The sequence below is a fragment of the Telmatherina bonti genome (assembly GCF_933228915.1).
Source record: "Telmatherina bonti genome assembly, chromosome: 13".
NCBI lineage: Eukaryota > Metazoa > Chordata > Actinopteri > Atheriniformes > Telmatherinidae > Telmatherina > Telmatherina bonti.
The window spans coordinates 39,203,450-39,220,902 of record NC_136611.1 but is presented as its reverse complement, the minus strand read 5'-3'; the positions used below and the strand labels follow the sequence as shown (position 1 = coordinate 39,220,902).

Genomic DNA, 17,453 nt, shown 5'->3' with positions numbered 1-17,453 from the left:
GGTGGTTTCGGGTCTACTTGCTGGTTTCGGCCCTACCTGCTGGTTTCGGGTCTACTTGCTTGTTTCGGCCCTACCTGCTGGTTTCGGCCCTACCCGCTGGTTTCGGGTCTACTTGGTTGTTGTCAGTCTACTTGCTTGTTTCGGCCCTACCTGCTGGTTTCGGGTCTACTTGGTTGTTGTCAGTCTACTTGCTTGTTTCGGCCCTACCTGCTGGTTTAGGGTCTACTTGCTTGTTTCGGGTCTACTTGCTTGTTTCAGCCCTACCTGCTGGTTTCGGGTCTAATTGCTTGTTTCGCCCCTACCTGCTGGTTTCGGGTCTACTTGCTTGTTTTGCACCTACCTGCTGGTTTCGGGTCTACTTGCTTGTTTCGCCCCTACTTGCTGGTTTTAGGTCTACTTGCTGGTTTCGGCCCTACCTGCTGGTTTCGGGTCTACCTGCTTGTTTCGGCCCTACCTGCTGGTTTCGGGTCTACTTGCTTGTTTCGGCCCTACCTGCTGGTTTCGGGTCTACTTGCTAGGTTTTTCCCTACCTGCTGGTTTTGAGTCTACTTGCTAGTTTTGGCCCTACCTGTTGGTCTCGGGTCTACTTGCTTGTTTCGCCCCTACCTGCTGGTTTCCGGTCTACCTGCTTGTTTCGGCCCATCCTGGTGGTTACGGGTCTACTTGCTTGTTTCGGCCCTACCTGCTGGTTTCAGGTCTACTTGCTTGTTTCGGGTCTACTTGCTTGTTTCGGCCCTACCTGCTGGTTTCGGGTCTACTTGCTTGTTTCGGCCCATCCTGCTGGTTTCGGGTCTACTTGCTAGGTTTTGCCCTACCTGCTGGTTTTGAGTCTACTTGCTAGGTTTGGCCCTACCTGCTGGTTTCGGGTCTAATTGCTTGTTTCGCCCCTACCTGCTGGTTTCGGGTCTACTTGCTTGTTTTGCCCTACCTGCTGGTTTCGGGTCTACTTGCTCGTTATGGCCCTACCTGCTGGTTTCGGGTCTACTTGCTTGTTTCGGCCCATCCTGGTGGTTTCGAGTCAACTTGTTTGTTTCAGCCCTACCTGCTGGTTTCGGGTCTACTTGCTAGTTTTGGCCCCACCTGCTGGTTTCGGGTCTACTTGCTTATTTCACCCCTACCTGCTGGTTTCGGGTGTACTTGCTTGTTTCGGCCCTACCTGCTGGTTTCGGGTCTACTTGCTTGTTTCGGCCCTACCTGCTGGTTTCGGCCCTACCCGCTGGTTTCGGGTCTACTTGGTTGTTGTCAGTCTACTTGCTTGTTTCGGCCCTACCTGCTGGTTTCGGGTCTACTTGGTTGTTGTCAGTCTACTTGCTTGTTTCGGCCCTACCTGCTAGTTTCGGGTTTACTTGCTTGTTTCGGGTCTACTTGCTTGTTTCGGCCCTACTTGCTTGTTTCGGGTCTACTTGCTGGTTTCGGGTTTACTTGCTGGTTTCGGGTCTACTTGCTTGTTTCGGGTCTACTTGCTTGTTTCGGCCCATCCTGGTGGTTTCGAGTCAACTTGTTTGTTCCAGCCCTACCTGCTGGCTTCGGGTCTACTTGCTAGTTTTGGCCCCACCTGCTGGTTTCGGGTCTACTTGCTTGTTTCGCCCCTTCCTGCTGGTTTCGGGTGTACTTGCTTGTTTCGCCCCTACCTGCTGGTTTCGGGTCTACCTGCTTGTTTTGGCCCATCCTGGTGGTTTCGGGTCTACTTGCTGGTTTCGGCCCTACCTGCTGGTTTCGGGTCTACTTGCTTGTTTCGGCCCTACCTGCTGGTTTCGGGTCTACCTGCTTGTTTTGGCCCATCCTGGTGGTTTCGGGTCTACTTGCTGGTTTCGGCCCTACCTGCTGGTTTCGGGTCTACTTGCTTGTTTCGGCCCTACTTGCTTGTTTCGGCCCTACCTGCTGGTTTAGGGTCTACTTGCTTGTTTCGGGTCTACTTGCTTGTTTCAGCCCTACCTGCTGGTTTCGGGTCTAATTGCTTGTTTCGCCCCTACCTGCTGGTTTCGGGTCTACTTGCTTGTTTTGCACCTACCTGCTGGTTTCGGGTCTACTTGCTTGTTTCGCCCCTACTTGCTGGTTTTAGGTCTACTTGCTGGTTTCGGCCCTACCTGCTGGTTTCGGGTCTACCTGCTTGTTTCGGCCCTACCTGCTGGTTTCGGGTCTACTTGCTTGTTTCGGCCCTACCTGCTGGTTTCGGGTCTACTTGCTAGGTTTTTCCCTACCTGCTGGTTTTGAGTCTACTTGCTAGGTTTGGCCCTACCTGCTGGTTTCGGGTCTAATTGCTTGTTTCGCCTCTACCTGCTGGTTTCGGGTCTACTTGCTTGTTTTGGCCTCACCTGCTGGTTTCGGGTCTACTTGCTTGTTTCGGCCCTACCTGCTGGTTTCGGGTCTACTTGCTTGTTTCGGCCCATCCTGCTGGTTTTGAGTCTACTTGCTAGTTTTGGCCCTACCTGCTTGTTTCGGCCCATCCTGCTGGTTTTGAGTCTACTTGCTTGTTTCGGCCCATCCTGCTGGTTTCGGGTCTACTTGCTGGTTTCGGCCCTACCTGCTAGTTTCGGGTCTACTTGCTTGTTTCGGGTCTACTTGCTTGTTTCGGCCGTACCTGCTGGTTTTGAGTCTACTTGCTAGGTTTCGGCCCTACCTGCTGGTTTCGGGTCTAATTGCTTGTTTCGCCCCTACCTGCTGGTTTCGGGTCTACTTGCTTGTTTTACCCTACCTGCTGGTTTCGGGTCTACTTGCTTGTTTTGCCCTACCTGCTGGTTTCGGGTCTACTTGCTTGTTTCGACCCTGCCTGCTGGTTTCGGGTCTACTTGCTAGTTTTGGCCCCACCTGCTGGTTTCGGGTCTACTTGCTTGTTTTGCCCCTACCTGCTGCTTTCAGGTCTACTTGCTTGTTTCGCCCCTACCTGCTGGTTTCGGGTCTAATTGCTTGTTTTGCCCCTACCTGCTGGTTTCGGGTCTACTTGCTTGTTTCGACCCTACCTGCTGGTTTCGGGTCTACTTGCTAGTTTTGGCCCCACCTGCTGGTTTCGGGTCTACTTGCTTGTTTTGCCCCTACCTGCTGCTTTCAGGTCTACTTGCTTGTTTCGCCCCTACCTGCTGGTTTCGGGTCTAATTGCTTGTTTTGCCCCTACCTGCTGGTTTCGGGTCTACTTGCTTGTTTCGACCCTACCTGCTGGTTTCGGGTCTACTTGCTAGTTTTGGCCCCACCTGCTGGTTTCGGGTCTACTTGCTTGTTTTGCCCCTACCTGCTGCTTTCGGGTGTACTTGCTTGTTTCGACCCTACCTGCTGGTTTCGGGTCTACTTGTTAGTTTTGGCCCCACCTGGTGGTTTCGAGTCTACTTGCTAGTTTTGGCCCTACCTGCTGGTTTCGGCCCTACATCGGCCTTTGTTCGGCCCATTTTCAGTGTGAACACTCACCCCTCCATTGGCCCAGGGGTCCAGGTCTCCGTTGGAGAAAATGATGTTGCTGGCTGTGGAGAGAGCTGAACAGATGTGTTAGTCTGAGCCTGGCTCATCTAGGGAAGCCTTTTAGGACATTTCAAATGTTGCTTTGTTTTTTCCAGAAGACATAATTCAGACCAGGAAGATTTCAGAGCTCACCTTCTCCCCAGAACTGGACTTTGAGCCAGTCTGGTCTGGGAACCACGGCCCAACGTTTGGAGCAGTACCTCTCCCGGTCTTTCTGGGTGAACGCCATTGGAGGAAACATGTCCGTCACGTTGTTGCTCTCATAACACAGGTTGATCTCTGTGCACGCCTGAGCCACACACAAACAGCAGGTGTGTGCATGTACTGCTCGCTGACTGAAACCAACCTACGCTGTGTGCTGGTGGAGTACCTGGTAGTCCCAGGCCAGGCTGTCCAGGCCCAGTCCACATCCAGTCGGGTCGGCACACTTCACGTACAGACTGTACAGGTCAAAACAGGGAAGCACTCGGCTGGAGTTGTAAACAATGCCTGCAGGTTGGGAAGCACTTTGTGTGACGTTGTGGAAGCAAAGCCCAGACAGAACCATTCCAGAGTCGCTTCGTACCTGCCGTGTCCCGGAGGTTAGCCAGCAGCTCGGGTCCTCTCAGCATGGTCTCACAGCCCACCTGGAGGTTCACAAAACCAATCAGCTTCAGTCATCACACATAGCACACATACATTTCCGCTATTATTCATACTGTACTGGATATTTCATCTTCACATAAAATGCACCCCTACTACTAATTATTACTTATACTAGTAGTATTTTATGGAGGGTCCAACCTGTCATAATTAAAAATATATGAGGAAATAAAGCAGACATGTTATTTACATTTATTTGTCTATTTCTTATTTCACTCCTACAGTGAGTCATTTACGCAAAGCTTGGCCAGTTCAGGGTCGTAGGGAAGCTGAAGTCTATCCCAGCAATCTCCTGGACACCAGTCCATCACTGGACCACACAGAGACAACCATTCACACCACACTTTATTTTATTTCTATTTATTTCTTATATTTATTTATTATTTATTATTATTCTTATATATATATTTATTTCTTATTTCTTTATTTCTCTGTTCAGTTTTTTCAGCTCTACATTCATTTTACATTTTACAGTCATTTAGACGCTTTTATCCAAAGCAACTTACATATGAGTGAGAACAACACAAGCAGGAAATCAAACATTAGAGGACATCATAGGAAGGTGCTGGTGGACTGTCCAGGTCCTTCCATGAAGCTACAGGCTTTTTTTTTGTGTGTGTGTTTTTTTGTGTGTTTACTCCCTTCCTACCCCATAATATCACTTACGTCCATTCATTCCATTTCCACTCTGCTAAAACACAAAACGGACACTTCCGCAAGACTCTCACTTTGAAATGCACGGCTAACCTGAAGCCTTCGGTAAATGCCAGCATTTATTCTGTTCGATTCTATTCTATTGTGACATCTATCAGAGTGAGAACATCACAGGCAGGGTATTAAAATGGAACATCATTGATAGATGCTGGTAAAACTGGTGGGAGTCCAGTGGAATGCAGGTGTTGCCAGCTGGGCTGGGAGCAGTCCAATATGTTTTTTGTTTGCTTTTGTTCCCTTCCCTCCCTGAAATGTGTCAGAATGTGAGTAACAATAGATCCTGCATGGAACAATAGATCCCACATGGAACAATAGTTCCCGCATGGAACAATAGAACAATACATCCCACATGGAACAATAGATCCCGCATGGAACAATAGATCCCACATGGAACAATAGATCCCGCATGGAACAATAGATCCCACATGGAACAATAGTTCCCGCATGGAACAATAGAACAATACATCCCACATGGAACAATAGATCCCGCATGGAACAATAGATTCCTCGTGGAACAATAGATCCCACATGGAACAATAGTTCCCGCATGGAACAATAGAACAATACATCCCACATGGAACAATAGTTCCCGCATGGAACAATAGAACAATACATCCCACATGGAACAATAGATCCCGCATGGAACAATAGATCCCACATGGAACAATAGTTCCCGCATGGAACAATAGAACAATACATCCCACATGGAACAATAGATCCCGCATGGAACAATAGATTCCTCGTGGAACAATACATCCCACATGGAACAATAGATCCTGCATGGAACAATAGATTCCTCGTGGAACAATAGATCCCACATGGAACAATAGAACAATAGATCCCACATGGAACAATAGATCCCACATGGAACAATAGATCCCACATGGAACAATAGTTCGCACATGGAACAATAGTTCCCACATGGAACAATAGAACAATAGATCCCACATGGAACAATAGATCCCGCATGGAACAATAGATCCCACATGGAACAATAGTTCGCACATGGAACAATAGATCCCGCATGGAACAATAGATTCCTCGTGGAACAATAGATCCCACATGGAACAATAGAACAATAGATCCCACATGGAACAATAGATCCCACATGGAACAATAGATCCCACATGGAACAATAGTTCGCACATGGAACAATAGTTCCCACATGGAACAATAGATCCCGCATGGAACAATAGAACAATAGATCCCACATGGAACAATAGAACAATAGATTCCACATGGAACAATAGAACAATAGATTCCACATGGAACAATAGAACAATAGATCCCACATGGAACAATAGAACAATAGATTCCACATGGAACAATAGATCCCATATGGAACAATAGATCCCACATGGAACAATAGAACAATAGATTCCACATGGAACAATAGATCCCATATGGAACAATAGATCCTGCATGGAACAATAGATCCAACATGGAACAATAGAACAATAGATCCCACATGGAACAATAGAACAATAGATCCCACATGGAACAATAGAACAATAGATCCCACATGGAACAATAGAACAATAGATTCCACATGGAACAATAGATCCCACATGGAACAATAGAACAATAGATCCCACATGGAACAATAGAACAATAGATCCCACATGGAACAATAGAACAATAGATTCCACATGGAACAATAGATCCCATATGGAACAATAGATCCCACATGGAACAATAGAACAATAGATTCCACATGGAACAATAGATCCCATATGGAACAATAGAACAATAGATCCTGCATGGAACAATAGATCCAACATGGAACAATAGAACAATAGATCCCACATGGAACAATAGAACAATAGATCCCACATGGAACAATAGAACAATAGATCCCACATGGAACAATAGAACAATAGATCCCACATGGAACAATAGAACAATAGATTCCACATGGAACAATAGATCCCATATGGAACAATAGATCCCACATGGAACAATAGAACAATAGATTCCACATGGAACAATAGATCCCATATGGAACAATAGAACAATAGATCCTGCATGGAACAATAGATCCAACATGGAACAATAGAACAATAGATTCCACATGGAACAATAGATCCCATATGGAACAATAGATCCCATATGGAACAATAGATCCCACATGGAACAATAGAACAATAGATTCCACATGGAACAATAGATCCCATATGGAACAATAGAACAATAGATCCTGCATGGAACAATAGATCCAACATGGAACAATAGAACAATAGATCCCACATGGAACAATAGATCCCATATTGGAACAATAGAACAATAGATCCTGCATGGAACAATAGATCCCACATGGAACAATAGAACAATAGATCCCACATGGAACAATAGATCCCATATTGGAACAATAGAACAATAGATCCCACATGGAACAATAGATCCCACATGGAACAATAGATTCCACATGGAACAATATATCTCACATCACCACGTTGTTGCAGCTGATTCACAAAGAACTGGACAAAGTTCTCCAGCGCCGCAGGAGAGTTAAACTGAGTGAAATGCTGCTTGAACAGCTTGCTCTTAGAAGCAGACAAGGACTCTGCAGATCGGACAGCTCAGCAGGTCGTTCCACCATCATGGAAAAAAAAAGAGGAAAAGAGTCTGGCTGGTGATTTAGTCCCACGTAGTCATGGTAACGCTAGGCGTCTTCCACTGGTGGAGCGTAACTATGAGGGGGAGTGAACGTACTGCACCAAGTGAGGAGGTGTATGGTGAAAAGAGAAGAGGGCCGAGCACCGATCCCTGAGGCTCCCCTGTTTTCATGTGATCTGGACACTTCTCCTCATCAGGAAACTCTGAAGGATCTTCCTGAGAGGTAGGACATGGACCACGAGAGGACAGATCAGAGATGCCGAGCTCAGAGAGTGGAGAGGAGAACCTGATGGCTGGCTGGGTCAGAAGCAGCAGACAGGTCCAGCAGGATCAGGACTAGGACTGACAAGTGGATCTGGTCCAGCAGGACCAGGACTGGGAAATGACCGGTGGATCTGGTCCAGCAGGACCAGGACTGAGGAATGACCAGTGGATCTGGTGGTAGGGAACCAGTACCAGACCAGACTGATGTGGATCTAACTGGTTTCTATCATGGAGGAGACTGGGAGAACTGGGAGACTGAAGACGACCCGCTCCAGTAGTGTGACATGAACGGGCACCAGTGGGACCAGCCGGTAGTTTCCAACCTGGACTGGGTTGAGTGTGGGTTTCTTCAGCAGCAGGTTGACCCAAGCTTGATGGAAGACAGAGGGAAAGACAGCGGATTCCAGAGAGGAAATGATAATTTGGGTCACTGCAGATAGATTGGAGCTAAAATGCTCTGACCAGTACCACAGAGCCAAAACCAGTATGGCTTTACAACTCTGACCAGTACCACGGAGCCAAAACCAGTATGGCTTTTCAACTCTGACCAGTACCACGGAGCCAAAACCATTATGGCTTTGCAGCTCTGACCAGTACCACGGAGCCAAAACCATTATGGCTTTGCAGCTCTGACCAGTACCACGGAGCCAAACCATTATGGCTTTACAACTCTGACCAGTACCACGGAGCCAAACCATTATGGCTTTACAACTCTGACCAGTACCACGGAGCCAAACCATTATGGCTTTACAACTCTGACCAGTACCACAGAGCCAAAACCATTATGGCTTTACAACTCTGACCAGTACCACAGAGCCAAAACCATTATGGCTTTGCAGCTCTGACCAGTACCACGGAGCCAAACCATTATGGCTTTACAACTCTGACCAGTACCACGGAGCCAAAACCATTATGGCTTTACAACTCTGACCAGTACCACGGAGCCAAAACCATTATGGCTTTGCAGCTCTGACCAGTACCACGGAGCCAAACCATTATGGCTTTACAACTCTGACCAGTACCACAGAGCCAAAACCATTATGGCTTTACAATTCTGACCAGTACCACAGAGCCAAAACCATTATGGCTTTACAACTCTGACCAGTACCACAGAGCCAAAACCATTATGGCTTTACAATTCTGACCAGTACCACGGAGCCAAAACCATTATGGCTTTTCAGCTCTGACCAGTACCACGGAGCCAAAACCAGTATGGCTTTACAACTCTGACCAGTACCACAGAGCCAAAACCATTATGGCTTTACAACTCTGACCAGTACCACGGAGCCAAAACCATTATGGCTTTGCAGCTCTGACCAGTACCACGGAGCCAAAACCATTATGGCTTTGCAGCTCTGACCAGTACCACGGAGCCAAACCATTATGGCTTTACAACTCTGACCAGTACCACGGAGCCAAACCATTATGGCTTTACAACTCTGACCAGTACCACAGAGCCAAAACCATTATGGCTTTACAACTCTGACCAGTACCACAGAGCCAAAACCATTATGGCTTTGCAGCTCTGACCAGTACCACGGAGCCAAACCATTATGGCTTTACAACTCTGACCAGTACCACGGAGCCAAAACCATTATGGCTTTACAACTCTGACCAGTACCACGGAGCCAAAACCATTATGGCTTTGCAGCTCTGACCAGTACCACGGAGCCAAACCATTATGGCTTTACAACTCTGACCAGTACCACAGAGCCAAAACCATTATGGCTTTACAATTCTGACCAGTACCACAGAGCCAAAACCATTATGGCTTTACAACTCTGACCAGTACCACGGAGCCAAAACCATTATGGCTTTGCAGCTCTGACCAGTACCACGGAGCCAAACCATTATGGCTTTACAACTCTGACCAGTACCACAGAGCCAAAACCATTATGGCTTTACAATTCTGACCAGTACCACAGAGCCAAAACCATTATGGCTTTACAACTCTGACCAGTACCACAGAGCCAAAACCATTATGGCTTTTCAGCTCTGACCAGTACCACGGAGCCAAAACCAGTATGGCTTTACAACTCTGACCAGTACCACAGAGCCAAAACCATTATGGCTTTACAACTCTGACCAGTACCACAGAGCCAAAACCGTTATGGCTTTACAATTCTGACCAGTACCACAGAGCCAAAACCATTATGGCTTTACAATTCTGACCAGTACCACAGAGCCAAAACCATTATGGCTTTACAACTCTGACCAGTACCACAGAGCCAAAACCATTATGGCTTTTCAGCTCTGACCAGTACCACGGAGCCAAAACCAGTATGGCTTTACAACTCTGACCAGTACCACAGAGCCAAAACCATTATGGCTTTACAGCTCTGACCAGTACCACAGAGCCAAAACCGTTATGGCTTTACAACTCTGACCAGTACCACAGAGCCAAAACCATTATGGCTTTACAATTCTGACCAGTACCACAGAGCCAAAACCGTTATGGCTTTACAACTCTGACCAGTACCACAGAGCCAAAACCGTTATGGCTTTACAACTCTGACCAGTACCACAGAGCCAAAACCATTATGGCTTTACAGCTCTGACCAGTACCACAGAGCCAAAACCATTATGGCTTTACAATTCTGACCAGTACCACAGAGCCAAAACCGTTATGGCTTTACAATTCTGACCAGTACCACAGAGCCAAAACCATTATGGCTTTACAATTCTGACCAGTACCACAGAGCCAAAACCATTATGGCTTTACAACGCTGACCAGTACCACAGAGCCAAAACCATTATGGCTTTACAATTCTGACCAGTACCACAGAGCCAAAACCATTATGGCTTTACAACGCTGACCAGTACCACAGAGCCAGTTCTGTCTCTCTTTAGAAGAGCTGGACCTAACGGAACACGTTGGTCCAGCACCATCAGGACTTCCTGTGGTGGATGGATGTGAACGTGTCCTGATGAAAGTGATACATCAGGAGGTTTGTGTCACACGTGTGTGTGTGTGCGTGTGCTTGTGCATGTGTGTGTGTGTGTGTATATTGTACTGGTGCTGCAGCAGCTGTACCTTGACGGGGTTGGCGGGCATGGTGCCCATGAAGTGTGTGCTGTAGGGGTAGTCCAACATGGCCATCAGGGTGAAGGCGTTCCTCAGGAGCCCGTAAAGCTGCTCCACATCCTGACCGGAGGACGGAGGCCGACACAGAGCAAACTCCGCCTGGATGCGTCTGTAATCTGGCAGTGGCACAACATCACGTCTTCACCACTCTTCCCACCGTGCACTCAGGCCAACGTTACTCCTACAGTCGGTTAAAACAAGCGACTCGAGCAGAAACCATCAAATACTTGGTCATACTTTTAAAAATAGTTTACAGACTAATCTTTCCAAAGACTAAAAACTAGATAAAACCAAAGTCCAGCACGCGGACCAAAGGCGGCTTGGCACCGAAAGCACTGGAGCTAAAGAATAAAAATGGCTTTAGGATGACTTCTAGGACTGGACTTTCAGGAAACTGGTCTCATCCCACAGCTGTGTGCCCTCTGGGCTTCCGTCCGGACCTCGCTATGCCCAGGAGCAGCAGGTCAGCAGGAGTGTGGAGAAACTCAGATCGGGAGGAAATTAAAACAAATAGTTCCACCGGTGGAGGGAAGCCAGCTGCATTTCACGCCAACTGGGAGAACTGGTCCATCCCATAATAAACATCATCATCCAGCAGAGATGTAACCAAGGCAGGATTACTGTTCCACTGTGTAGGAGAAGGTGTGACTTCACTCCACAGGTGATGCTTTACGCCTCCTTCCGTTGCAAGACATGATCGTATAGAAGGAAATTACTCGGATGCCCCGTTTCCATGGAAACAGACACGACTTCACACACGGCCATAAGTTCAGACGGAGACAGTAAAACGTTGCTGCAGGTTCCTGCCATGTTTGCTGAGCGGTCAACAGGAAGTTTTGCATCCAGACATCACACGGCCATCACAGCCGGCTTTTCACGACGTGTGTTTTCCACATGTGTCTGAAAGGAGGAGACGTGTTTTATTAACATGTCAGGAAGCCAAGCAGAACCAATCGAGCCGGAAAGACCTCGGCTTTGGAAGGAAGACTCCTGCCCTTAACGGCAACAGCCCTCATGAGCCAAGATGGGAATCTAGTCAAACTTCTGGAATTAAAGTTCGTTTGCAACCTGTCATGGGGACTACAACATAGTCCTAGACGGGCCACATGAACAGAATTCCTTCTCCTTCCATTTATTATTAATTTTAATATTAATTTTTAATTAATTAAAATTTAATATTCCATTTAACAGGAAGTAATGTACGATTTCTGGTTCAGATTTAAGTCTGTAAAAGACGGGAGGGGGGAAGGGGGAGATCGGAGGGGGGGAGACCAAAGGGAGGGAGACGGGATGTGTTTGACGGACAAAAAGAGGACGATGTTAAGACCAGTCAGGAGTATCAGAGACCAGTGAAACCATCAGGTTTCCAGTTCAGAAAGAGAAGGAAAAAGAGGAGGAAGGTCTGCAGGTCTCGCTGGATGACATTATCTACATGTAATAACACATTTATTATCCTTCTGCTGACATGTTGCCGCTTCACCACAGAACACGACGGGATTTGGTTTTTACTTTTGATAAAGCAACTATTAAAATCTGAGACGTCCTGCAGTTCATTTCACCAACAGACTGGTTTGTGTTTGGGACAAAACCAGTTCACACGTTAGTCTGGGAACGTGGTAAACTGGTTTGTGTTTGGAACAAAACCGGTTCACACGTTAGTCTGGGAAGGTGGTAAACTGGTTTGTGTTTGGGACAAAACCGGTTCACACGTTAGTCTGGGAAGGTGGTAAACTGGTTTGTGTTTGGGACAAAACCAGTTCACACGTTAGTCTGGGAAGGTGGTAAACTGGTTTGTGTTTGGGACAAAACCAGTTCACACGTTAGTCTGGGAAGGTGGTAAACTGGTTTGTGTTTGGGACAAAACCAGTTCACACGTTAGTCTGGGAAGGTGGTAAACTGGTTTGTGTTTGGGACAAAACCGGTTCACACGTTAGTCTGGGAAGGTGGTAAACTGGTTTGTGTTTGGGACAAAACCGGTTCACACGTTAGTCTGGGAAGGTGGTAAACTGGTTTGTGTTTGGGACAAAACCGGTTCACACGTTAGTCTGGGAAGGTGGTAAACTGGTTTGTGTTTGGGACAAAACCGGTTCACACGTTAGTCTGGGAAGGTGGTAAACTGGTTTGTGTTTGGGACAAAAACAGTTCACACGTTAGTCTGGGAACGTGGTAAACTGGTTTGTGTTTGGGACAAAACCAGTTCACACGTTAGTCTGGGAACGTGGTAAACTGGTTTGTGTTTGGGACAAAACCAGTTCACACGTTAGTCTGGGAAGGTGGTAAACTGGTTTGTGTTTGGGACAAAACCAGTTCACACGTTAGTCTGGGAAGGTGGTAAACTGGTTTGTGTTTGGGACAAAACCAGTTCACACGTTAGTCTGGGAAGGTGGTAAACTGGTTTGTGTTTGGGACAAAACCAGTTCACACGTTAGTCTGGGAAGGTGGTAAACTGGTTTGTGTTTGGGACAAAACCAGTTCACACGTTAGTCTGGGAACGTTGTAAACTGGTTTGTTTGGGACAAAACCAGTTCACACGTTAGTCTGGGAAGGTGGTAAACTGGTTTGTGTTTGGGACAAAACCAGTTCACACGTTAGTCTGGGAACGTGGTAAACCGGTTTGTGTTTGGGACAAAACCAGTTCACACGTTAGTCTGGGAAGGTGGTAAACCGGTTTGTGTTTGGGACAAAACCGGTTCACACGTTAGTCTGGGAAGGTGGTAAACTGGTTTGTGTTTGGGACAAAACCAGTTCACACGTTAGTCTGGGAACGTGGTAAACTGGTTTGTGTTTGGGACAAAACCAGTTCACACGTTAGTCTGGGAAGGTGGTAAACTGGTTTGTGTTTGGGACAAAACCAGTTAACACGTTAGTCTGGGAAGGTGGTAAACTGGTTTGTGTTTGGGACAAAACCAGTTCACACGTTAGTCTGGGAACGTGGTAAACTGGTTTGTGTTTGGGACAAAACCAGTTCACACGTTAGTCTGGGAAGGTGGTAAACCGGTTTGTGTTTGGGACAAAACCGGTTCACACGTTAGTCTGGGAAGGTGGTAAACTGGTTTGTGTTTGGGACAAAACCAGTTCACACGTTAGTCTGGGAACGTGGTAAACTGGTTTGTGTTTGGGACAAAACCAGTTCACACGTTAGTCTGGGAAGGTGGTAAACTGGTTTGTGTTTGGGACAAAACCAGTTAACACGTTAGTCTGGGAAGGTGGTAAACTGGTTTGTGTTTGGGACAAAACCAGTTCACACGTTAGTCTGGGAACGTGGTAAACTGGTTTGTGTTTGGGACAAAACCAGTTAACACGTTAGTCTGGGAACGTGGTAAACTGGTTTGTGTTTGGAACAAAACCAGTTCACACGTTAGTCTGGGAACGTGGTAAACTGGTTTGTGTTTGGAACAAAACCAGTTCACACGTTAGTCTGGGAAGGTGGTAAACTGGTTTGTGTTTGGGACAAAACCAGTTCACACGTTAGTCTGGGAACGTGGTAAACTGGTTTGTTTGGAACAAAACCAGTTCACACGTTAGTCTGGGAAGGTGGTAAACTGGGTTGTGTTTGGGACAAAACCAGTTCACACGTTAGTCTGGGAAGGTGGTAAACTGGTTTGTGTTTGGGACAAAACCAGTTCACACGTTAGTCTGGGAAGGTGGTAAACTGGTTTGTGTTTGGGACAAAACCAGTTCACACGTTAGTCTGGGAAGGTGGTAAACTGGTTTGTGTTTGGAACAAAACCAGTTCACACGTTAGTCTGGGAAGGTGGTAAACTGGTTTGTGTTTGGGACAAAACCAGTTCACACGTTAGTCTGGGAAGGTGGTAAACTGGTTTGTGTTTGGGACAAAACCAGTTCACACGTTAGTCTGGGAAGGTGGTAAACTGGTTTGTGTTTGGGACAAAACCAGTTCACACGTTAGTCTGGGAACGTGATAAACTGGTTTGTGTTTGGGACAAAACCAGTTCACACGTTAGACTGGGAACTTGGTAAACTGGTTTGTGTTTGGGACAAAACCAGTTCACACGTTAGTCTGGGAAGGTGGTAAACTGGTTTGTGTTTGGGACAAAACCAGTTCACACGTTAGTCTGGGAAGGTGGTAAACTGGTTTGTGTTTGGGACAAAACCAGTTCACACGTTAGTCTGGGAAGGTGGTAAACTGGTTTGTGTTTGGGACAAAACCAGTTCACACGTTAGTCTGGGAAGGTGGTAAACTGGTTTGTGTTTGGGACAAAACCAGTTCACACGTTAGTCTGGGAAGGTGGTAAACTGGTTTGTGTTTGGGACAAAACCAGTTCACACGTTAGTCTGGGAAGGTGGTAAACTGGTTTGTGTTTGGGACAAAACCAGTTCACACGTTAGTCTGGGAAGGTGGTAAACTGGTTTGTGTTTGGAACAAAACCAGTTCACACGTTAGTCTGGGAAGGTGGTAAACTGGTTTGTGTTTGGGACAAAACCAGTTCACACGTTAGTCTGGGAAGGTGGTAAACTGGTTTGTGTTTGGGACAAAACCAGTTCACACGTTAGTCTGGGAACGTTGTAAACTGGTTTGTTTGGGACAAAACCAGTTCACACGTTAGTCTGGGAAGGTGGTAAACCGGTTTGTGTTTGGGACAAAACCAGTTCACACGTTAGTCTGGGAAGGTGGTAAACCGGTTTGTGTTTGGGACAAAACCAGTTCACACGTTAGTCTGGGAAGGTGGTAAACTGGTTTGTGTTTGGGACAAAACCGGTTCACACGTTAGTCTGGGAACGTGGTAAACTGGTTTGTGTTTGGGACAAAACCAGTTCACACGTTAGTCTGGGAACGTGGTAAACTGGTTTGTGTTTGGGACAAAACCAGTTCACACGTTAGTCTGGGAAGGTGGTAAACTGGTTTGTGTTTGGGACAAAACCAGTTCACACGTTAGTCTGGGAACGTGGTAAACTGGTTTGTGTTTGGGACAAAACCAGTTCACACGTTAGTCTGGGAACGTGGTAAACTGGTTTGTGTTTGGGACAAAACCAGTTAACACGTTAGTCTGGGAACGTGGTAAACTGGTTTGTGTTTGGAACAAAACCAGTTCACACGTTAGTCTGGGAACGTGGTAAACTGGTTTGTGTTTGGAACAAAACCAGTTCACACGTTAGTCTGGGAAGGTGGTAAACTGGTTTGTGTTTGGGACAAAACCAGTTCACACGTTAGTCTGGGAACGTGGTAAACTGGTTTGTTTGGAACAAAACCAGTTCACACGTTAGTCTGGGAAGGTGGTAAACTGGGTTGTGTTTGGGACAAAACCAGTTCACACGTTAGTCTGGGAAGGTGGTAAACTGGTTTGTGTTTGGAACAAAACCAGTTCACACGTTAGTCTGGGAAGGCGGTAAACTGGTTTGTGTTTGGGACAAAACCAGTTCACACGTTAGTCTGGGAAGGTGGTAAACTGGTTTGTGTTTGGAACAAAACCAGTTCACACGTTAGTCTGGGAAGGTGGTAAACTGGTTTGTGTTTGGGACAAAACCAGTTCACACGTTAGTCTGGGAAGGTGGTAAACTGGTTTGTGTTTGGGACAAAACCAGTTCACACGTTAGTCTGGGAAGGTGGTAAACTGGTTTGTGTTTGGGACAAAACCAGTTCACACGTTAGTCTGGGAAGGTGGTAAACTGGTTTGTGTTTGGGACAAAACCAGTTCACACGTTAGTCTGGGAAGGTGGTAAACTGGGTTGTGTTTGGGACAAAACCAGTTCACACGTTAGTCTGGGAAGGTGGTAAACTGGGTTGTGTTTGGGACAAAACCAGTTCACACGTTAGTCTGGGAAGGTGGTAAACTGGGTTGTGTTTGGGACAAAACCAGTTCACACGTTAGTCTGGGAAGGTGGTAAACTGGTTTGTGTTTGGGACAAAACCAGTTCACACGTTAGTCTGGGAAGGTGGTAAACTGGTTTGTGTTTGGGACAAAACCAGTTCACACGTTAGTCTGGGAAGGTGGTAAACTGGTTTGTGTTTGGGACAAAACCAGTTCACACGTTAGTCTGGGAAGGTGGTAAACTGGTTTGTGTTTGGAACAAAACCAGTTCACACGTTAGTCTGGGAAGGTGGTAAACTGGTTTGTGTTTGGGACAAAACCAGTTCACACGTTAGTCTGGGAAGGTGGTAAACTGGTTTGTGTTTGGAACAAAACCAGTTCACACGTTAGTCTGGGAAGGTGGTAAACTGGTTTGTGTTTGGGACAAAACCAGTTCACACGTTAGTCTGGGAAGGTGGTAAACTGGTTTGTGTTTGGGACAAAACCAGTTCACACGTTAGTCTGGGAAGGTGGTAAACTGGTTTGTGTTTGGGACAAAACCAGTTCACACGTTAGTCTGGGAAGGTGGTAAACTGGTTTGTGTTTGGGACAAAACCAGTTCACACGTTAGTCTGGGAAGGTGGTAAACTGGTTTGTGTTTGGGACAAAACCAGTTCACACGTTAGTCTGGGAACGTTGTAAACTGGTTTGTTTGGGACAAAACCAGTTCACACGTTAGTCTGGGAAGGTGGTAAACCGGTTTGTGTTTGGGACAAAACCAGTTCACACGTTAGTCTGGGAACGTGGTAAACTGGTTTGTGTTTGGGACAAAACCGGTTCACACGTTAGTCTGGGAACGTGGTAAACTGGTTTGTGTTTGGGACAAAACCGGTTCACACGTTAGTCTGGGAAGGTGGTAAACTGGTTTGTGT

At 46.7% G+C, this 17,453-nt stretch overlaps 1 protein-coding gene across 1 annotated transcript in view; it reads right to left on the bottom strand.

Moving 5' to 3' along the window:
• dpp7 (dipeptidyl-peptidase 7) overlaps positions 1 to 17,453 on the bottom strand; it is a 182,718-nt gene that overhangs the window by 148,090 nt on the left and 17,175 nt on the right. Inside the window, exons 7-11 of the mRNA XM_079250952.1 lie at positions 10,721 to 10,887; positions 4,016 to 4,076; positions 3,821 to 3,939; positions 3,583 to 3,739; positions 3,400 to 3,464 (exon numbers count right to left, since the gene is read on the bottom strand). Of these exons, the coding sequence (XP_079107078.1) occupies positions 3,400 to 3,464; positions 3,583 to 3,739; positions 3,821 to 3,939; positions 4,016 to 4,076; positions 10,721 to 10,887 (569 nt within the window). The remainder of the gene's footprint in view (positions 1 to 3,399; positions 3,465 to 3,582; positions 3,740 to 3,820; positions 3,940 to 4,015; positions 4,077 to 10,720; positions 10,888 to 17,453) is intronic.